General features: G+C 39.7%; 1 protein-coding gene across 10 annotated transcripts in view; it reads right to left on the bottom strand.

Annotated features, from left to right (window-relative positions):
- Positions 1-23,923, bottom strand: part of MTM1 (myotubularin 1) — a 100,890-nt gene extending 76,967 nt beyond the window's left edge. For 3 of the 10 annotated variants that reach the window (XM_015128385.3, XM_015128387.3, XM_077987715.1), the window contains exons 1-2: positions 23,867-23,923; positions 540-612 (exon numbers count right to left, since the gene is read on the bottom strand). In XM_015128385.3, the coding sequence (XP_014983871.1) occupies positions 540-602 (63 nt within the window). In that variant the 5' untranslated portion in view covers positions 603-612; positions 23,867-23,923. 10 annotated transcript variants of the gene reach the window in all.
- Between the last annotated feature and the right edge of the window lie 225 nt (positions 23,924-24,148).

Below are 24,148 nucleotides of genomic sequence, written 5' to 3'. Positions count from 1 at the left end.
GGAGGATTGCCTAGTACCTTAAACATAAGGTCTAGCAGTAATTTCACGAGACAGAGGTTTTCAAAAATGAAGTTATGTGAAAGGATTTACAAATGTAAAACTCACTTAACACATATAAGGCATCCAATCTAAAAGCTTTTCTGGGCCGGGAGCGGTGGCTCACGCCTGTAAATCCCAGCACTTTGGGAGGCCGAGGCAGGTGGATCACCTGAGGTCAAGAGTTCAAGACCAGCCTGGCCAACATGGTGAAATCCCGTCTCTACTAAAAAATATAAAAATTAGTCGGTCGTGGTAGCACACGCCTGTAATCCCAGCTACTCGGGAGGCCGAGGCAGAAGAATCACTTGAATCTGGGAGGCAGAGGTTGAAGTGAGCCGAGATCGCACCACTGCACTCCAACCTGGGCTACTGAGCGAGACTCTGTCTCAAAAAAAAAAAAAAAAAAAAAAAAAAAAGGGCTTCATTCAATAGGCCAGCCCAAAATGACCTAATATTCAAATATGAAAATACAGGGAAAGAGATAGAAAAATTCAACTTACCCTCTTAATAGACTCATTCTCCAAGGAGTGTGAATTATATTTAGAAGTTGATGCAGAAGCCATCCTGGAAACTCTACCAAGAAAGACAACATTCAATATCAACTGAATTTGTATGCAATTTCAAACATACGTGACATCTGAGAGTTAAATATGGCAACTGAGAGCAAACGGTACTACTTTACAGGTTACACTTCCATACTAGGCCCCAGTGGTAATGAGACATACAAACAACGAACCACAGCACAGGCAGTATGTGAGAGCTCCAATAAAGGTGCAGGGGACTGGGGAGAACAAACAAGAGAAGCTAAATGCACAAGGGAGCTCAGCAGAAGATGCCACACACATTCCAGGAATTTTTATTCCTAGTGCTCTAATTGCCATCTAAAAAAACTTAATGTTTATTAATTGTGCAACAGGCCTCAAATTTCCATATTCCTTAATTTTTAAAGATAATTTAGAGGCAGCCAAGCAGAATGAAAAAAGAATGGACAATTTAACTCGCACTATTTTCTCTTTTAAGAATTTTGTTTTCTCCAAATGATGACAGTTTAGAGTGGCATGGATTTGATTGAAATCAAATTAGTAAGATGTGATTTAATCAGTATTTTCTACGGAAAGTATATACTTCATTTAAATAATGCATATTCATCACAATTCGGGCATAAATGAAAGCATTATATTCGGAACACACACAAATACCATTTTAATGCAAGGATTTATTTAGACTTATGAAGATTACAGCAATAACAGAAAACTAAGCAATGCTTTGGTTACTTTATCAAAGTTTAGGACACAGATAGACACACATGAAGTCAGTGGGAGGTAAACCACATCCAATTCAACAAGGTGACTGTGGATATTTATAAAGATCTTTTTGCCAAGCTGTATTAAGAGCAACCAGACACACTAACAATATCCAGCAATGGAGAACATTAACCCATTTATGCTGGAGGTTGCAAATTATTTTTGTGAAAAATCAGACCTTGGTGATGACCTTGAGGAGTAGGATGTAAATAACTCCCACAAGCTTAGCATTCCAATAGTGGAACACTAGGCATAAATGGGTTAACACAACTTGGCACAAAACCTAGTGGGATTTAATAGCTTCACAGTACTGGCCACTGTCCTTAAGAAATAGTCAAGAGAGGTGACGAAGTCACAGACAAAGACAGCCACCAGGATGAAGAGGTGGAGAGATGACCAGATACAGGCCATCTTACAAGGCTGGGACTGTCAGGATTCCCCCATGAGAGTTCAACACTACAAAGCCAAGGCTTGTGTCTGTCTGGTTCGTGGCTGTATCCTGGTGCACACTGGAACTCACAACTATCTGGCGAATGAATGATTACATGGTAAATATACAATACTGTGAAATGTCATGATGGGGCAAACATGTATACTAGTTCACCAAATCCCAGAACACTGGAACTAGGCAACTACCACTGAGGCTTGAAAATTAACAATTACAGCAAAATGCATCTTTATAGAAAGAGATGCTCAAAAGAGCTGAAACTACCTACAGGTAGCACAATGCAAAATTAAAAGTAACTTTTAAAAAAGATATAATGAATAACACGAAAATGAATTAAATTCAGACAAAATAGTACAATGTGCTTTGAAAAACCCTTCTAACCTTAAGTTCATGTCCAAGCAAAATAACCCATTATTCTCAGAGACAGCAGAATGGATGAGATGAACTATGGAGCAAGTCAGATGTATCTGCTATGAAATTTTTCTACTCACTAAACAAGACGATATATTAGGGGCAGACTTTCTTCAGTAACTGATATAAAATTACCTTTTAGTATAGATACTTTAAAATGCTTCACTAATATAAGTCAACATTTTAAAACAAAAAGTTAAATTCTTACTATCAAGTCAGTAGAAAAAATCTAAAATCCTGGTTGTACGGTCAACTCAATCATCGTCACCACCCTGTTTATTCATGGGCCATAAAAGAACGATGAGTCTTCCTGCTGTTTCTGATTTTTACGAAAAAATTTCAATTTAAAATGGATATAAAGGAAGAAAGCCCTCATTTTCCCTTCATTTAACTGTTTCACTACAACTCATATACCATACAGTTCACCCTTTTCAAATGTACAATTTAAAGGTTTTTAGTATATCCAAAGTTGTGCCACCCATCACCACAATCAGCTTTAGAATATTTTTATTATCCCAAAGAGAAACCTCATACCCATTAGCAGTCACCCACCACTTCCAATCCTCCAGCAACCATGAATTTGCTATACTTTGCCTACTTTGGGCATTTTATATAAATGAAACCGAACAATCTGCAGTCTTTATATCTAAAGCTCTAATTTTTAGAGTAACACCAGACACTACTACTACTGTTGATAGTTGGATCAAGTTCACATCTGAGAAATCCAAGGGTCCAGATAACATGTGCCAGTTCCACAATGAGGCTTACTTTAAAATCTCATCAGTGAGCCTCTCTTTGTTGAATAGTTTTGATTGATCCCTGAAGTTTACTGAAGCTGGAACAGCATCATGCTGGTGTGTACAAATGTTGCAGCTGACTGCATTCAAATTGCAACTCTGCAACTCACCATTTGACCTTGGGTGGGTTATTTAACTTCTCTGGGCTTTGGTTGCTATTACCCCCATTTTACATCAACATTATTGGGTGAAACAAATGAATTAACACATTCATGAAGGGCTTGGAACCATACAGTATATCTGTTAACAAATTACTAGCATTTTTAAAATTTTTAATTTTTATGAGCACAAAAGGATAACTATTGAATGCCAATGTCTTAGCCAATTCTATAAATTAGTCCTGACCTTGGAAATACTAGGAGAAAAGTTAACTACTATAGGGATAGTGCACGGCTAGCAGCCACTCAGTTATAAAGTGCTTTTTGCTTAAAAAAAAAAGTACATGACAATAATGGCTCTAACAGGAAAATGGGAAGCAGTGTAGCACTTTGGCAAATGTACTAGACAGGTGTGCACAAGCCCTGGGCTGTCTCTAACTTACCAAGCAAAGAAAGTTCATCCATATATTCGTGTATAAAATGACTATGTTAGCGTAAAGGCAGTTGGATGATAATTAGAAGCTATAGTGAAGTCTACAAAAATCAGCTACCCTTTTGGTTACAGAGTATTTCATCCCAAAGCCCTAAGAATCAAGTTTTTATCCTTTTTATTTAAAAAAACAAACAAAAAAAGTGTTGATTTTTGGCTACCTTGGCTTTACAGCAAAAATTAAAAGTTGATTCCATACATATATGTTAACTACGGCACTCTAACCAGAAGTAGACTTCTATCATTTTTTATCCCCCAAAATAACCTTTGAGATTATTTAAGCCCAACCCTCTCCTGTTACAGAGGAGATGAGGGGGGCCTAGAGGGTGTGTGACAAGGTCCTGGAGTGACTTACTAGCACTAGCAGGGCCAACTCTAGCCTAGGTCTCCTTGCACTGCAGAGTCCCTTCCACCTACAGAAAAGTGCTTGTAAGTGGTCTCTGGAAGGAAACCAGGTTGCATGTGACTGGTCCCAATCTCAGTAGAAGAGCTTGAGACTAAGAAACATAGTTAAGAGAACGCAACTCACCCAGCCAACCAACCTTTGGGGCCTCTAAATTCCAAGAATTTTATCTGTTTTATTTATTTACAGCACCTGTAACAGTGCCTGGCACCCAAAAGATACTTCACAGGTATTTGTTAAATGAGTGAATGAACTGGGCAATTAAGGATTGGACAAGGAATGTAACAGTTGTTAGCAGCGTGATATTTTGCTTAAGCCAGAGGTTCACAAAAACTCATGTTTGAAATGGCATGACAAGGCCTTGACTAATCAGGATAGTCCAGGCAGGGTGGTTCTGGGCAGCAGATTTAAGTGTATATACCCTTATACAGTTAACTGCAGGGTTAACTTATACCCCTTTGAAACAATTTGCACTGAAAATAATTTGAGCAATGCTATCTTCCCTTATAGACTTTTCCATGAAGCAGACATTTCAAATTAAGGTACAGTCGTCCCAGTACAGGGGGCTGGGATTGGTCAGTTGAATCTGTGGAAGCGGATACAAAACCTCTTTCACTGCATCCTTTTTCCAGACTAAGGAACTGTTTTCCCTTTTCTGTTGAATATGAAAAACAACAATACACAAATCTGAAGCACACATAAAAACATTTAAAAATGCATGCCATTTTAACCCTTATGTTAAAAATCTAAAAGCAGCAGAACTAGAAAATAATTTTGACCTCTGCCTCATAGAGCCTTTGCAAGCAAAATGTAAACACCACAGGGAGCTCTATTTCCCACTGTCACCTGATTTGAGATCAATGGCCCTGAGTGGTTTTTCTGAACTTTTCTGTATACAAACAAAACAGTGACAAAGGTATGCAGCCTTTGTCTTTTGATGAGCCTTAATGTGCTTTATGACTCTGTGTTGGCATTTACTTTAAGTTCAATCATGCTCTTTCTCTGGAAAGATGCTGCTTACGGAAACATACTGAGACTTAAAACTTGACTTCTAAAATTTGTCAGAGAACAAGCAGCCTCTCCGTTCAGAATTCCAGGTCTTTCTAAGGTAGTTGTCCTTACTTAGAAGTCTGTTTTGAAAAAGATGCCAAATCTCTTTGGTAGTGGTGCTCAATACTATCAGACTAGAAACTCCCTTTTTATAAAACAAATTTCTGTAAAGTCCCCTTTGCTAGGCTGAAATGAAAACCATGGATATCATCAATCTAAACATGATAAAAAATCAATATACTGTACTAACTCCAATATAAAGGAGAAATAAAAGGACAGTGATTTATAATAAAATAATGTATTTTTTAACGAATTACACCATAACCAAAACATCCCCCCATTTCCAATTTGGCCTCTAGGGGGAGTGTCACCCCCAATGAGAACCATTCACAGAGTTATGTACCTGGAGTGCTAGTAAACACAGGATTTACTATAAACTTATTCTGATTTTTTGCATTAAAGTAGCTCGGATTGTAGGCCACCTAGGAGGCAAAAAAATGAAACATACCTTGAGACGTCCTCAACCTAATCACTATGAACAAAGATAAATGTTTATATTCCAGCCATTTTGAGACCAGGTAAACCATCAATTTAACACACATATTTGCTTACTTGGGGGGAAGAGGTACTCAACTCACATGAAAATAAACTATGATCTGCAAAAGCAGAAGTTTGGTTCATTTTTATGCATTTTCCTTTGAACAAGGGATTGACAAACTTTTCGTGTAAAGGGCCAGATATCCAGACATTTCTGTTGCAACTACTCAGTACTGTGTTGTAGCACTGAAGCAGCAATATGGAAATAAACGATGGGCTATATTCCAATAAATTTTTATTTACAAAAACAGGCTGTCACGCCCTGCATTAAACTACTAAAATCATTCCCATGTGAACTGTCTTTAGCCAAAGTACATAATAATCATATTCTCTTAAACTAAAAAACAAGCTATTAACCCCACCATTGAGAGTTTGTCAAAATGCCACTATGCGCACCTACAAAACAGTGTGATACATCTGAAAAAAAGGAAGGGATTCTGTATTCAGACCAATTTGTGTTTCAGATCCCAATTCTGTCACTTAATTACTGCAGTTCCCAGTCTATAAAAGGGGCATAATACCAGCCCTCACAGTGCTGTCATGAGGAACAGGTAAAATTATAGCACGGTAGATGACACAACAAAGATGCTCAAATACCAGTTCCCTTCCTCCTACCAGAGATGCTTTATGCTTTTTTTTTTTTTTTTTTTGAGACAGAGTCTCACTAATGACTCGGCTTTTCTTTGGGGTCCTTTAGCCCAAACCCGAGAAGGTTCTGGGAAAGTAAGGAGATGTTTTGATCTGGCACCTTTGTTACTATCATAGTTATAACTATTTTTATAATTAGTTATATAATTATATAACTATATATTATATCTAGTTATATAATATATAATTATATATAGTAATTATATATAATTATATAATATATATTTATATTATAAATATTATAATATATTTATATATAATATATTATTTATATTATAATATAATATATAATTTATATATATATAACTATATATAACTATATATATAATATAACTATATATATAATATAATTATATTATATTAGGCTGGAGTGCAGTGGTACCGCCTCAGCTCACTGTAACCTCTGCCTCCTGGGTTTGAGTGATTCTCCTGCCTCAGTCTCCCGAGAAGCTGGGATTACAGGTGTGCACCACCATGCCCAGCTAATTTTTGTATTTTTAGTAGCGACGGGACTTCACCAAGTTGACCAGGCTGGTCTCAAACTCCTGACCTCAAGTGATCCGCCCACATCGGCCTCCTCCCGAAGTGCTAGGATTACGGGCATGAGCCACCACACCCAGCCCAATGAACTCTTAAGTCAGAACCCAAACTGGTGCTAATATGCTAGGCTGGTTGTCCACAAAATGTACCATATCCTTGATTGCCTAACCATTCTGCACACAGGTTTTCTAAGATGATCAATCTAATCTTGCCAAGACTCCAATCAGTCTTACGGCAGTTTACCTTCAAATATGCCTCCTTCCATTAAAAAAAGAAAATACTTGACTCCTAGCCCAGGGAAACTTTCTGTGAAATCCTTAACATACAGATCTCATCTCAATACTTTCCATTCAGGCTCAGGTATGTAAAAATAGGCTAGAAATCTAACTATGTTTACTCCAAAAAAGGATCCCCCTAGTAAGTGGCCTACTGTCCACATAGACACATGTAACAGATGCATTAGAGCTTCTCAATTTGTCTTGATCACTTCAAATCTTAGGGCTACAGGGTATTTAGTTTGATGATTCCTCTTTGAAAATTATAAGATGCTATATAGTATTTCATTTAAAATCTCACTCTTTGTATAATTTTGATATTTACAATTTATTTTAAACATAATGATATATCTACCCCTATTTCTTTAAATGCTGCAAAGACCTTTGACTAAAAATAATATAATTCAGACCCAGTGGAGAATGCATTTTGAATCATTTTTTCCAGTGGCTAGTGATGGATGTGGGCTGATCTCTTCACCCTATTTCTTGGTCCCCTCACGACAAATGGCACATCTTCAAGACAGCTGATTGGCTTTAGTGGCATGAGCTGTGGCCATGGAACAGGGTAACTTTAGAAATTCTTCTTAAATTGAAAGTGATATGGTAAGTAAACTGTGAGAAAAGTCAGTTACTATCAGGTTATTTGTTTTTAATGTACAAAGGCTACCTAGCAATACTGCACACATTTAAACAGATCACTAAACTCACCAATGGATTTTTCAACAGTCAAATACCTGCCAGTAAACAAAGTTTTAAAATAGGAACAAGATCAAGTTCCCGTGCATCTGCCAATTCCAAAACTCATGAACCCAGCTGATCTGCTCAATGAAAAAAACTGTATTTTATTGAACTATTTTCCCCTGTGAGAACTATTCACAAAAGTACATTTTAAATTTATAAGTAAACAGTTACTTCTTTAGCAAAAGTTAAAACAGTAATTATTGAAGAATAGAAACATGTAAAAAAAAAAAAAGTTATAACTATGATAGTAACAAAGGTGCCAGATCAAAACATCTCCTTACTTTCCAAGAACCTTCTCGGGTCTGGGCTAAAGGACCCCAAAGAAAAGCCAAGTCATTAGGCATTACTAATGAAGATTCTTCCAACCAGAATCAGCAGTGGAGGAGGAGGGAAAAAAAAGGAACTCTAGAGCGGATGTGCATAGTATCTAAAAAACTGAAGAGAGGAGAAAAGGCTGGAGATAACCTGCCATTTGAAACAGTTCCTCTAGGTGCTCTCACTTGAAGGCAGAAGCAGGGGCTTTGTTGGCATCTGCTTTGTTGGCATTTACCTGCTTCAAAACATGGAAAGCTTTTCCTGACCTCTCCCCTGCCCCACACACACACCCCCTCGCACTCTCTCTCTACTTCTCTGTACACCATACATATTCCTAATATAGTCAGTCCTCCACATCCAGGAGTTCCACATCTAGTGATTCAACCAATTGCGGATCAAAAATATTTGGGAAGAAACACAAAAATAACAGTACAACAAAAAAATAACACAAATACAAATAATACAAATAGAAAAAAATACAAATAGAAAAATAATTCAAATGCTAATTTTTATTTGTATTTACATAGCATTTCCATTGTATTAGTTATTATAAGTAATCCATAGAGGACTGAAAGTACACAGGAGGATATGCAAGGTTATATGCAAATACTATGCCATTTTATATCAAGGACTTGGGCATCCAAGGATTTTGGTATCCTCAGGGATCCTGGAACCAGTTTCCCACAAATACTAAGGGACGACTGTATTTAATTTCTCACCCTGTACTTATGCCTTGACATTTTGTGCCCCGTCTCTTAGATTTCTAGAACTTCCTAAGGTCAGGGGCCATGTTTTCCATTCTCGCACCAGCACAAAGCACAGTTTGGGTACTCAGTATTCAGTGAAGAAACAAATATAGCATCACCCTCATAAACTTTCATGACTTTGGAGAAGTGAGTCATCAGCCATTAAAGGTACTCCAACATACCTCCCTAGGGCTGATTTTTATGTTTATAATTCCCTTGCATATCTTTAAAATTTTCCACATATGTATACATCCTGGAATAATGCGATTTTCCATGTTTCTGAAGTTTTATGGAAATTGAATCATTATACATTCTTCTGCCACTTGCTTTTCTCACATAGTGTTATTGAGAGAGTCATAAATGTTGACGCATATAGCTGTGTTCCACTCATTTTCACAGCTGCATAGCAGTCCACTGCTTTGCACTTGGTTTTTCCATTCTCCTCCCAGTGACCATTTGAGCTGTTTCCAGGTTTCACTATTATAAACAGTGCTGTTATAAGCATCCTCGGAAATGTCTCCCATTCCCAGCATGCATGTAAAAACTGTATTTTTGTGCCAGATTTTCATATATATATATATTTGCTGCCAGATCAGGTACAGGAAATATATATTTAAATATATAAATTATAAATTATATATTTAAATATATAAATATGTATATTTAAATCAAAGTATCTGGAGAAGGTGGATAATGGATGAAAACATAGGCAAATCCACCATTTGAAATGAAATCCCAAGCTTGTCAACACTCTAATTCAAGCAGATGGGCCGTGTATTGGTGTCCCGGGGCTACTGTAAAGAAGTCCCACAAACTGGATGGCCTAAAAGAACAGAAATAAATTCTCTCACAGTTCTGGAGTCCTGAAGTCCAAGATCAAGGTGTTGGCTAGGCCAAGCGCCACCTGGAGCCTCTAGTGGAGGATGCTTCCTTGCCTCTCCCTAGCTTCTGGTGGTGGCTGCAATCCTTGGCATTCCTTGACTTGCAGCTTCACCACTCCAATCTCTGCCTGTTGGCACATGGCTTTCTCCCTGTGTGTCTGTGTTTTCACATGGTGCTCTCTTCTAAGGACACTAGTCGTGTTGGATGAGGGGCCCACCCTACTCCAGTGCTGCATGACCTCATCTTAACTAACTACATCTGCAATAACACTATTTCCAAACAAGGCCACAGTCTGAGGTAACAGGGGCTAATGCTTCAGTATATCTTTTTAGGGGACACAATTCAACCGATAATAGGCAGGAGGTTGGCTACAGAAATTAACAGTCTACAAAATGGTCATGTCGACATATGGTTACATTCAGAACAATTTCATTTGTCAATCTATCTATAAGCATTCAGTGAACACCTATTAAATTAACCAGTACTCAAACAGTAATATGGTTTTTTAGAAGAAATAATGAAATGACAACAAGCCAATCATTCTGAGATACTCCTTACTCAGCATATAGAACTATTTAATCTTGTTTCCAAAGCGTTCACAATCAGTAACTATATAGTGGGCAATTACGCTGGACTATAATGGAGATATCCCCACTGAGACAGGTCTTCAAGGAGCTAAAAACTGAGTTGGGGAGATGATGAACAAATGTTTAGATAACAATAAAGATAATGAATATGTATTTAAAAGGTTAAATAGTAATAAAGACAATAACAGAGGTGATACAATTAAAGCAAAACAGAGTATCTGCTTATGCTAATGGTCATTGCTTTCATTTACTGATCATCTACTACCTGTCAGACATTGTTCTAATCACAGATTAAGTCATTTAATCCCCACCAAAACCTTAAAAGGCAACTAGGTATTACTATCATCATATGACAACTGACAAATACAAGGAACAGGAAGGTTAAACAATTTGTCTGCTAATAACTGTCAAAGGTGGAATTGAAATCCAGGCAATCTGACCAGCCCTCTTATCCACTAACAGATAGATAGATATCTGTCTTTCTCATTCTGTCATAGATGATCATATTAAAATGAGGACATTATGCCTCCTGCTTGCACAGTTGGATAAAAAATCTTTTCAGAATTTCACCAATGTGATAAAATCTGATGGTCACAAAGAAGAACCCTAGACTTCACTTTAAAGATGATCAACAAATATACTTTTTCCCCTGAAATCCAAGTCTGTGAGTCACTGAAACAGTACAATCCTTGTTTGTCTACTGAAACATTTCTTTGTATCCACTTAGTCTTTATTAAAATTATCTTTTAAAAGGAGAAAGTTTTATTACTAGTGCACAAAATACCCCATGAGGTGCAACTATGATGTAATGAGGCATTTGTTTAAAAGCCTGTCAGATCATATATAGCTGAGTTATTCTTCAAAGTAGTCCCTTTTGATGGTGTACACAAATTCCAGTAATGTGGCCACTGTTCAAAGTATTCTTTGAATTATTCTTTTGAAACTGCTTTTGGAATTTAAGGCTACATAAGGTGCCATCTCATGAACTTTAACCATATCTCAATTTTTAAACCAAAACCAATGCTCCACACAGCACCGGTGCCCATTCTGTATATTAATAGAGGTGATACAAAATGATTTTGGCCTAGAGGCTTTGAGGATTTTTTTTTTTAAAGGTACCATAGTCTCTGAAGTCAATTCCAAAGAAGAGTTCCAAAATGCATTGAATAATTTGGATTTGGAACTTCCTGACCTTCCTCTACATGGGGCTTTTGGAACCCTGCCTAGGGTCTTTTGATTGTTGAAAATGTTGGGCTTGATACATCTTAATTAGTCCTAATTTGCAAGAGCAGGTTGACCTTGAAGGTTAGCAGAGATAAGCAGTAGGAGTAGTAGCTTGCCCAACAGGCAGTTTGCCGTAGTAGAAAAGGAGTATGCACAGGGAATCCCCAAAGACGGCTTAATTAGGATCCCAGGAGAATCAGGAGAAAGACTTGCCATGATCCAGAGAGTATGGACAATAGTTATCTTCCCACTTGGAGCAGTTACTTCTTACTCCAGCCACAAACACAAACAACCACCTATCCTTGTTACAGAAGAAGGTGAAAAGACTGAACGTACATATTTTTATAACTTGGCACTATTGGCAGAGAAGGTTTCACAGATGGGGAAGAAATAACCTAAAGAAAGAAATGAAAAAGGCAAGGAGATGAAGAAGAACCAAAACCAGTGTTAAAAGAATGGTAAGGAAAGAGAAGATGAAGAAATTCCAGTTCTAAAATAATGATACATGTGAATCTCGCAGAGAATTTCCATGTCTTTTGAAGGAGCAGTATATGCTGCTCCACAGAAGAATAAAAAGAATTCCCACGCTCCAGATGGAAATTCTGTTATCGACACTAGGAGGAAAAGCTGGGTAGTGGTGGTTAACAATGGGTATAAATGTGGTGATATGTATAGTCAGTAAGACTATTCATGAGGTGTGCTATCTTCCCGAAGACTGTATCTGAGACGTGGCTTCTCTTAACGTAATTCAACATCTATCCATGATTTAAAAAAAAAAAACCCTCAGGAAATCAGGAATTGTCAAGGGCACCTATGAAAAACCTTCAGCTGACATCACAAGTGAGAAAGTATTTCTTCTTTCACCAATAAGAGTGGGAACAAGGCAAGGATGGTCACTCTTATCACTTGTATTTAACATCTTTTAGAGCTTCTAGCAAGTTCAAAACATATAACATATTGGAAAGAAGAAGTAAAACTGTATTTACAGACAACATAATCATGTATGCAAAAAAAAAAAATCCTAAGAATACTACAAAAAAACTATTAGAATAAGTAAATTTAGTAAGGCTAAATAAAACACAAAGCCAGTATAAAAATTAATTATATTTGTACTGTGAGCAATGAACATATGAACACTGAAATATAAAAATACTGGCCCAGTGCTGTGGTTTATGCCTGTAATCTCAGTACTTTGGGAGGCTGAGGCAGGAGAACCACTTGAGCCCAGGAATTTGAGACCAGCCTAGGCAATACAGCAAGACCCTATCTCTACAAAACATTAAAAAAAAAAAAATTGGCTGGGCATGGGGGCATGCACCTGTAGTTTTCAGCTACTCCAGAGGCTGAGGAGGGAGGATCACTTTAGCCCAGGAGGTTGAGGCTACAGTGAGCCACCGTCATGCCACTGCACTCCAGCTTAGGTGACAGAACAAGACTCTGTCTCAAAAAACTTTTTTATTTTAAAAATGTCATTTGTAATACCAAAAAAATGAAATATTTAGGGAAACACTGAACAAAATACGTACAAGAATCATACACTGAAAACTACAAAACACGGCTGAGATAAATTAAAGAGCTAAATACATGGAGAAATATTGCATGCTCGGGCTGGGCGCGGTGGCTCACGCCTGTAATCCCAGCACTTTGGGAGGCCGAGGCGGGCAGATCACCGGAGGTGGGGAGTTCAAGACCAGCCTGACCAACATGGAGAAATCCCGTCTCTACTAAAAATACAAAATTAGCTGGGCATGGTGGCAGGTGTCTGTAATCCCAGATACTCGGGAGGCTGAGGTAGGAGAATCACTTGAATCTGGGAGGCGGAGGTTGCAGTGAGCTGAGATCGCACCACTGCACTCCAACCTGGGCACCAAAAGCAAAACTCCATCTCAAAAAAAAAAAAAATATATATATATATATAAAATAAATATATGATAGCATATATCATATAAATATATCACATATATCATATATATCTCTCACATGCTCAAGGATCAAAGACTTATTATTGTCATGATGTCAATATTGATCTACAAAGTCAATGAAATCCCTATCAAAATCCCAACAGGCTTTGACAAGATGATTCCAAAATTTGTACAAAAAGGCAAGCAACCAAGAATACTCAAAACAATTTTGAAAAGAAAAAAAAAAAGTTGCAGTACTTCCACTACCTGATCCCCAGACTTATTACAATGCCTCAGTAATCAAGACACTGCAGTACTGATATAAGGATAGACATACAGATCAATGGAACAGAACAGAGACTACAATTAGGCCCTTCTTTTTGAGGTCCTAGCAATGGTCAATTGATTTTCAACAAAATTACCAAAATATGTGGGCCTTTTCCCACAAATGATGCTGGAACAGTTTGATGTCCATATGGAAAAATAAATGAATCTTGACTCTTACTTAACAAAATATACAAAATTAACTTGAAATGGAACATAGACCTACTAGTTTTATGTTGCTGAATAACAAACTTAGCAGCCATAAACAGCACACATTTATCATCTCACAGTTTCTGTGGGTCAGGTGTCCAGGCACAGCTTAGCTGGGTCCTCTGCTCAGGGTCTCACAAAGTTGCAATCAAGGTATTGGCCAGTCTGCGTTCTCATCTGGAGGCTCAACTGGGGAAAATCTGCTTCCAAGTTCATTCAGAGTGTTGGCAGAACTCATTTCCTTGAGGCTGCATGGTTGAGGGCCCTGGCTTTTTGCCAAGCAGCCTTTAGGTCCTAGAGACCATCTACAGTTCCTTTCTACATAGGCTTCCTCAATGTGGCTGCTCACATCAACAAGTCAGCAAGGAGAATCTCACCTCAGGGAGGACCCAGACCTTCTTTTAAGGGTTTTGGGCTGATTAATTCAGGCCTACCCAGGATAACTTCTCTTTTGATTAACTCAAAATCTACTGGTTGTGACCTTAATTATATCGGTAGAATCCCTACACTTTTTCCATATTCTAGTCTATATTCTAGAAGCAAGTCACAGGCCCTGCTCACACTCAAGGGAAGGGGATTACACCGGTATAAACACCAGGGGTGGGAAAGATCTGTCTGCCAAAACAGATCTAAACATAAGAGCAGGACTAAAAAAGTTCTGGAAGGAACACAGGGGAAAATTTTTGTGAATGTAGGTTAAGATTTCTTAAAACACAAAAGCTCAAACCATAAGAGGGGAAAAAATAAATAGGACTTCATCAAAATTAAAAATCCTTGCTCTTGCACAGAGGCACAGTTAAGAAAATGAAAGGCAAACCACAGTTTGAGAGAAGATGCTTGCAAATCACATATCTGATGAAGTACTTGTATCCAGAACATATAAAGAACCCTCACAACTTCAGACAGACAATCCAATTTAATAAGAAATGGGCAAAAGATTTCAGCAAATACTTCACCAAAGAAGATAAACTTAATGGCCAAACAAGCACATGAAGACATGCTCACTATTACTAGTCACTAGGAATTTGTAAGTTAAAAATACAATGAGATACCATTATACACTCAAATGGCTAACATTTTAAAGGCAGACAATTAAAGCCAGTAGGAATGTAAAGTGGCACAATGGCGTGTCCACTTTGGAAAACAGTTTGACAGTTCCTTGTAAAGTTAAACATACACTAAACATATGGCCCAGCAATGCCACACCTAAGTATTTACACAAAGCAAATAAAAACATGAGTCCACATAAAGACCTGTATGTGAATGTTCATGGCAGCTTTTTTTCAAAATGGCCAAAAACTGAATTAACTCAAATGATCAACTACTGAATGAATAAATTACATTATAACCATACTATGGACTACTACTCAGCAACAGAAAGTCAGGAACTGCTGATACATGCAACAACACAAAAATGAATATAGAAAGCAGTATGCTAAGTGAAAGAAGCCAGCCACAAAAATACCACATAAGCCCATCCTTGACAAATTTCAAAGAACTACGAGTGTTCACATCACATTCTTTCACCAAAATGCAGTTAAGTTGTAAATCAGTTTTGAAAATACCTAGAAAATACATTTGTAAGTAAAAATGTACTTCTAAACAGCTCACGGGTGAATGAAATAAAAATAGAAATTAGAATATATTACAACTAAATAATCATGAAACTACTATGTTTTGAAACATCCAAACAGCAGAATAAATCTAAAGAAAGGAGGAGAAAATGAAGAATGATTCCTGGTATATACTTTAAGTGAAAAGGGCAAGAGGCTGAATAATGAAATATGTTTTTGTGCAAGAAAAGGGGAAAATACATGTATGTGCTTGCTCAAATTTGCAAAAGATACTTAGAAGAACAAACTAATAAAACCGATCATCTACAGGGGGAAAGGAAACAGAATACCCGGTCAGAGATAGGGGTGAAAGCCTTCTGAATATACCTTGATATAAATTGGACTTTAAAATCATACAAAGTTTTTACTCATTAAAAATTAATCAAAAAAGCAGGGGAAAAGCCCTAAAATGGAAACAAATGAACATAATTATATTATCAAGTTGGTGCCATAACTAAAACTGACAAACCTCTGGTTAGACTAATAAAAAAGGAGGGCACAAACAAACAATAGTAGGATGCAGGAATGAACAGACACAGCTATAGATTTGGCAGACATTAGGTGGTAGTTTAAAATCTTCCAGGCCCAGGCAACTCTATGTGCAAGTTCTAGCAACATTCAAGGAACCAGTAACTCCAATCTTATACAAACTTCCAGAGAACAGAAAAAGGGAATACCTCAACTCACTTTACAAGGCTAGCATAATCACGATACTAAACTAGACCAAGACAGCACAGGAAAACTAATACCAAATCTTATGTATATAAGATTTAAAAATCCTAAAGAAAATATTAGCAATCAAACCCAGCAGTAAGAAAGAACATGACCCCGTTGAGTTTATCCCAGCAATACAAACTTAGTTAATGCTACAAAGTTATATCAGAAAATCCCTTAAAATAGCCCACCACATTAACAAGTTTAAGGACAGAAAACACATGTTCTCCCTCACATCTGTAATCCTAAGCACTTTGGGAGGCTGAGGCGGGAGAATTGCTTGAGGCCAGGAGTTTGAGACCAGCATGGGTAACAAGGTAAGAAGCTCTCTCTACAAAAAAACCAAAAACCTATCTCCATAAAGGAAGAAAAGGGGTTTGATAAAATTCAACATCCAGTTACGACCGAAAAAAATGTACACTAGAAGTGCACCCACACAAAACCTAAAGTAAACATAATACTTTATGGTGAAATATTGAAAGCACGAGCCTTCTCAAGTAAAGATCTTGGGCCCCACCCCAGAACTACTGAATCAGAAACTCCAGGCATGACGCCAGGAATCTGTAGTTTTGCAAAAACCCCTCAGGTGATTATGATACGGCTTGGGGCTCTGAGTGGGAGCCACAGAGCAACACTGTTGGCATCACCTGGGAGCTTGATGGAAATGAGAAGAAAAAGCTCTCCGGGCCCATCCTGGAACCACTGAGTCAGAATCTGTGTTTCAACTCGAAGTCCAGGTGATTCATAAGGCAACGAAGTTGGAGAAGCGCTCCTAGTACTGCTGCACACTGGGACCCCTTTTTAAAATACAGATGTCAGAGTCTCAGCCCAGATCAATTAAGTTCGAATATCTGTGGGCAATGCCCAGGGAAGCAAGTATTTAAAACTCCCCAAGTGATTCTAATGAGCAGCAGGAAAGGCAGTCCCCTGATCCGTGGTATTCCCTCTATGAGGAAACTTCTGTTTAGGGACTCTGCACCCTCTCTGAAAAGTCAGAGAAGAAAGAGGCATTCTTCGAGTTCTTTGAAGTTCCCCTCAAGAAAGAAGGTTGCATTTCATACATATACCAATGGTGCCTTTTTAATATGGCTTACAAAACTGAAAACTGAAACTGAGAAAAAACCCTGTAGTCATGAGAGCTGCAGGAAGTTGCAGCAGAGGCTGGAAACCCAGAAGTCAGACTTACCTGGGTTCAAATCCTGATATTGCTGCTTCCTAAACGCTTCAGCTTAGACCTAACCTCTCTGAAACTCAGTGGGGATCTTACCTCAAAGCGCTGCTGTGAGGATTCATATGAGACATGATGTAAAAGCACTGGGCTAAGGACTTGGCAAAGATTACACCTAATGTTAAGGTTAAGTTATGACCGAGGCGGCTATTTAAGCATTGACAGTGAATCTGATGAAATCCTCAGCAAATCAAGACCAAATGTATCTCTCCACAGCTGTAGCTCCTGAACACTTGAAATGTGGCTAATCTAAACTGAGATGGGCTATAATGTTAAAATATACACCTGATTGACAATTTAGTACCAAAAAAGGAGAAACATGTCATTATTACGTCGATGACATGTTGAAATATTTTGCATATGCTGTGTTAAATATATTAAAATTGATTTCACCTGTTTCTTTACTTGTTCAAAGTGGCTACTAGAAAATTTTAAATTACACATTCTCTATCGGCTAGTGCTATCTTAAAGGACTGGGAAGCCAGGATATGAGCTGGTACTATTAGACTATTTCCGAACTTTAATTTTCTGCCAAATCACCTGGGGGTCTCACTAAAATTCACATTCAGCTTGAGGAGTCAGTGTCGGGTCTCAGTGGGTGAGGATGGGGCTTGAAATTCTGCCTGTCTTACCAGCTCCCAGGGAGCAAGGGCAATCTCCATCAATAAGAAAAACCTGTTTCATGCCATAGGCGTAATGGGAATCTCTGGGGAGATTATTAGAGTTGATATAGTGAATGAAAGACATGTCCAGCAGGGAGTTAGACTCAGCTTCAACTCTGAAAAAATCAGTTCTCTCTCCAAGCAAGGAATTCAAAGAGGTGAGTGCCAGCGCCAACGGTCAGTCCTCCCTTTGTGAGGGCAACAGGGACCTGTGCTTTCTCTCCCAGATCCAGAACCACTGACATGGGCAAGGAACACCTCAGAACCAGGAAACTCAAAATGGAATACTGGCTGGGGTTTCTCATATCCTGCTAGTCACATAACCTGTGTTAACCGCAGCGCCCTCCTGGGGTCTCACTGAAACCAAGTGCAAACTTTCCTTCTTACTGTTATCCACAAACAGTACTGACACGCAGGTATATTTCATGTCATGGCCAAGTGTCACTGCTGCGCAGGCAGGTACATTTCTTATTTTAGTAAAACAGCTTGGGCCAATTCCAGGCCTGCTGGAATCCAGCATAGTACCTATTCTCCTAAATCCCCACCTAAGTCATCTCAGGGCCATGAAGCAATTTAGAAGTCATATAAGGGAATTTAAAGCACCACCACCTGATGCTACGAATCGCCCTTACAACCCACCTCTGCCTCTACAGCTCCCAAGAAGGGGAAAGGATAACTGATGTAGCAATCCATTACATTCCAAGCAAGAGGCTCCGGGAAATAAACAATGCTTCCTTCTCACAAAAAAAGTTCAAGGACATGCTATCAAAATATAACAATTATCACATGCTAAAGAAAGGGCATCGCTGTGTGCTGTCAGGGTTTGGAGGCAAGGGGATAAGAGCTGAATGAGTTACAAACAACTTTTATTTTTACTTTCAATTATTCCCCCTTCAACTTCCCACCCCAAACATACTAGCAAGCAAAGCAAAAACTAATCTGTACTCAAACTTCTCATGCCAAGAGTTCAAAAATCAAGAAGCTGAGAAGAAAAGAGTGGCAAGACAATGACTGATTCACAGAACTTTCTCATTTGCTATTTGACCACGGCAAGAAAGGTTAAGCATGAGCTCCATTTCATCTGGCAGACAGGGAGCATGATCTCTAGACATGCAACAGAATTGGTTAAAATGATCATGTGTGAACAGTTCTAAGCTGGCCTCCTTTGTCTAGTTCAAGTTAAATAATGTTCACGAAATGTCTACTCTGTGTATAGGACCATCTTAGGTTTCAGACAATCAGAAAAATATCTCCAACCTCAGCCCTTTTTATTACAAGCATAGAAAACGAAAAACATACAGAAATATGTAGGAGTTACCTATTAAAGACAGTCAAGGAACAGCAATACTAAACTAATACAAGTACATGAAATTGCAAAGTGCAACTTATAGAGACATTTCAAGATACTGAGAAACAACATTAACGAGAAAGGGCCACTCAGGCGCCCGCCCTGTTCCAGCAAGGATGATGGTACAGACCTGGAGAGCTATCAATGATCTCTTCCCCAGAGCCTGGATCGCTTTTTATTGTAACCCCAGAAGCACAAGCATCCAGTCTAGTAAGGACTGAGGAGCTGTGGTCGGGTCTTGACTGGAAAAGAGAAAGTCTTCCATTCTGAGACACTTGTGAGAGAGGCAGGCAACATTCCCTGAGGCTGAGCTTGCTTTGCTGTTGCCCTGTGATTGTTGGTTATACACTACTACCATTTTAGGAATACACAAAATGAAAACTTGTTACGGTATACCAGTGACATCAGGCCCATATGAAAGAGGCAATATAAATACCTGCATATTTTAATGATGACAAAAGAGGGAGATTGAGGCAGAGAGGCCACACCTACAGCCACAGGGAAGATACTCCAAGAACAGGAAGGACAACTGCCCTCTTATACCAGTTCTCCAAATAGCAACTGCTTATACAACACATTCATGCAATAATAATAATGCTGCACACTTTACAAAGGTCTCTGATGCATATTTGATTCTCTGAAGAACTCTGGAAACTTGGCAGGACAGGTTTTACTAGCTCTATCTTACAGATGGAAGAGCCACCAGTAGCAAGCTTAAATGACTTGACTTGTCCAGTGACACAGAGTTAAGGAAGAGAACTGGGACCTGAACTCAGCTTCTGTAATCCAAATAGAGAAAGCTTTCTATCACCTCACACAAACAAAAGGCTCATTTACCATAGTTCCTCTGGTAGAAATAGAAAGCACTAGTAGTACCCAATGCCAATTATCTAAAGAGATGCCTCCACATTCTTAAAAAGAAAAAGATGAGATTGTCGTGGTACTCACTGTGGAAAAATACACTGCAAAGATTTCCAGTGCAAAACCTTCCCCCAACTACAGGATGACAACTGAATCTAACTCAGTAACTCCTGCTGGGTCTCCAGGTACACTCTCACTTTCAAGGCAGTCAAACTAGAAGAACACCTCTCTTGCTCTATTACTGTCTGTAGCAACAAAATGTGGCCTCAAGAAATTTCTAAATCCAAACGGTAAAGGGAATATAGCACTGCAAGAACTGAGGACACTGCTGCCAGGGTCGCCTGGAACCAAAAGCTCGTGCCAACATGGAAATGCAGAGAAATGTCGAGAAAAGCAAGCTACTCGATTCCAAAAGTTTATTAAGACATAGCTAGGATAATGTTTTTTCTTAAAAACAGAAGAGTTCCATATCGTTCAAGTCAATAACAGCTTGAGTGTCTACTAGATGCAAGATACTTTTCTAAGCACTTAACATAAATTATTCACTCAGTCATTCCAGCAACCCTTTGAGAAAGGTACTATTATTATTTTCATTTGACAGATAAGGAAACTAAGGCAGGGAGGTAAGTAACTTGCCTAAAGTCACACAGATAAAATTAGGGCCGGGGTTCAAATTGGGTCAGGCTGCCCAATCCAGAGTCAAAATCTTATAAGCAAGTGACAGTCCCTGTCCCCCCCGCCATCTGCCAAAAAGGAAATAAAGAACTAGAAAACTAGAAAATAATGAAAGCAGAACTTCAAAGAGGTCGAAAACAGGAAAGGAAAATTACTAAAGAATAATGAAAACAATCTATTATTCTGTTATAAAATCGAATAAACTTTAGAAATAATGAGAAACTCCAGACTTTGAAATCCTCTGGTTACCCCTTTAAAATGTCACCTATTAATTGTTGAAGAGTCTCCACTTTTCTCTTTATTTTGGAGCCCTCAATAAGAGCAAGAACCATGTGTTTTCAGTGGTTCCTAAGTAACTACATTTTGTTAATCTGCCTCTCATTTTGGAACAAAAAATATTAAAGTATTTTTTGTAACTTTAATTATTTTTCAGACCTGTAAAAGATTAAAAATTTGCTTTGAAGGCATTGAACATACAGAATATGAGAGAACTCAGAAGGTATTAAACCGATGAACTTTTACAGTTAACTCTCATTAATGCCATTTTATTAGTGAGCACTCTTGTTCCTAAGAAGTTGAGTGCTTCTTTTCTCTTGAGCTATTTCAAAATGAACTAGTTTCTTTACAAACCACACAACACAAGGACTGATGATCATTTCAGATAAGAGGTTCACAGTACAAACCATTACACAGGAAGAGAAACCCTTGTGCAAGGTGGCCTGAGAGTCCAGCAGACACTGGCATGAAATCAGCATCCAATACTGACCTCAGCAGAGCTTTCTGTAGCTACAGTGAGCTATCTAACTATGAAAACTGCAAAAGATTTGAAAAATACCTCTCTAGGTATTTGAAATCACTTACTGTTTGTATGTAAGAGGGGGGGAAATATGAGTAAAAATGAGGCTGGGATGAGCTTACCATCTAAAAGACACTCATTGGAGAAATGATGACTCCAAAAAATCTCTTTGATTCAGAGATTTACTTTTGGATTTATTTCCTCTAATGGAGCAGCAGCTGGCAATCTAAAACTAGAAATTGAAAGTAATGCCCAAGTCATTCTCAATCACACCAGCCTGTTTTACTGTCATTGTAAGTTTCCAGAGCTCTATTTTTTCTCATAGCGCTCATCTCTGCCAGAAAATCTATCATTGTTTATTTTTTTTATTGTGTGCCTCCCCACATATAAACTCTATAAGGCAGGGACCTCAGCAGTGGGGCTCTTTGCTGTCTTCCCAGTGCCCACCGTTGGCACTCTTGTGTTTGATGAATGAATGAAACCATCGACAACTTAATAAATGTAGTTAGAACTTTAAGTTAAAGAGACCAATCATTTACTAACCACACTAGAATCTACAAGACCCCGTGAATGTTACCCACCCTCAAGCACCCTGGGAGGCTACTACACACTGGTGCTGCAGGCAGCACCACTGGTTCAAATCTCCCCCATGGTGTGGAATCTCTTAAAAGTAGATTTGATTTTGTGAAACAGCCAAAAGCCATTCAGAATCAAATCTGGTGAATACATGACTGTGCCCAACAGATATGTTGGATGAAAGCAAACGTGTCTGCAAAGTAACAGGCCTGATTGTCTTATTTGGCTGGTAAACCGATTTTGAAGGAAATTCAAAATGGTCTGTAGTCTAGCAAAATTGCTGGCTCAGTCTCAAGACTCTAAGTTGGTTATTTCACAAGGAATAAAACTGAGCTGTGGTAAAAAGAATCCAGACTAGACAGACACCAAGACACCCCCAGAGAGCTGGCTTGTGATATTAGCTTTGCCATTAAGTTGCCCTGAAGCCTGGGACATATTAGTTACCCTCTCTGGGCCTCAGTTCCCCCACCCAGGGAACAAATGAACAAGTAAACTTTAGGGTGCCAGTCAATTCTAAAATGCTGTAATTTTATTCTTGGGAAGATCTGGTATATCTGTTTCAAAACCAGTCGCAAACCACTTCGCCTCAAACGATGCGTGCGTATAAAGCTCTAATATAATTTTTGCAGCAGATTCACTTCTTACTTGCTTGGGCAAATACTAAAATTAGTTTTCACTTCCTGAGCGCAGCAAAAGACAGTTAAGGGAGGCAACCCGGCCAAAGGCGCTTGCTCGTGCCCGTGCATACTTCCGACTGCGTATCAGGGAACTAACCGTTCCCTCTAAGATCTTCCCTCAACTGTTGCAAAAGCAGATAAACCTCTCGTGTATGACACAGAAACACTGGCCAAGAGCGACCCTCGAGGCTTCGCGGCCAGTGTCGGGCTGCGGCCGCTCCGCAGGGCCCACTGGGGATGCGGCGGACGCCCGCTCCGCGCGGAGGGCCAAAGCGAGGACCAGCGGCGGAGCGTAGCCGGGGAGGCAGGGCGGACGCCCGGCCCACTCACCGCCCCGGGACGGGGAAGCAAAGTCCGGGCAGTGGCTGAGACGTCCGCCCCCAGCTCCACCGCCAACCAACCCCTACCCCCGTCCCGACCTTCGCCCGCTGCCGGCCGGCCGGCCACCTTGGGAGGGGAGAACGGGGGAAAGCCGGAGGTACCTGCCTGCTGCTCCCTGGCCTCAGCCCTGCCCCGCGGGGACAGCGACGGCGCTTGGGCGAAACCCCCACCCAACCCTGCCGGTGCGGCGAGGCCCCGCGCTACCCGCTGGCCCAAGGAGTCCCAACTTCCTCCTCCCGATCCCCTCACCACGGGTCCCCGCAGTGCCCGGCTCCGAGCCAGGCCAGCCGTGAGCGCGCACCCACCTCGGGCTCCGGGGGCCACCGCCGTTGCCAGGCTGCTCGGCTCCCGGGCCCTGCTCCGCCCCCTCTGGGGTCCGCCCCCCACGGCCTGCCCGCCCCCGGCCACCGCCCGCTGCCCTCCTCCCCGTGCCGGTTGGCGAGACTGCATCACGTGACGGGGCAGGGGGCAGGAAGAGTGTGCCGGGTCGACCCGGGGAGCAGCTTCGAGGGGCGGGGCTCTTCGCCCGCGAGGCTGCTGGGAAGCCCACTTTGAAGGGTGCGACGCATGGAGGCAGCTGGGAATTG

The sequence above is a fragment of the Macaca mulatta genome, chromosome X, assembly GCF_049350105.2.
Source record: "Macaca mulatta isolate MMU2019108-1 chromosome X, T2T-MMU8v2.0, whole genome shotgun sequence".
NCBI classification, from domain to species: domain Eukaryota; kingdom Metazoa; phylum Chordata; class Mammalia; order Primates; family Cercopithecidae; genus Macaca; species Macaca mulatta.
Note: the sequence above shows the minus strand (reverse complement) of the source record. Positions and strands in the feature narration are given on the sequence as shown.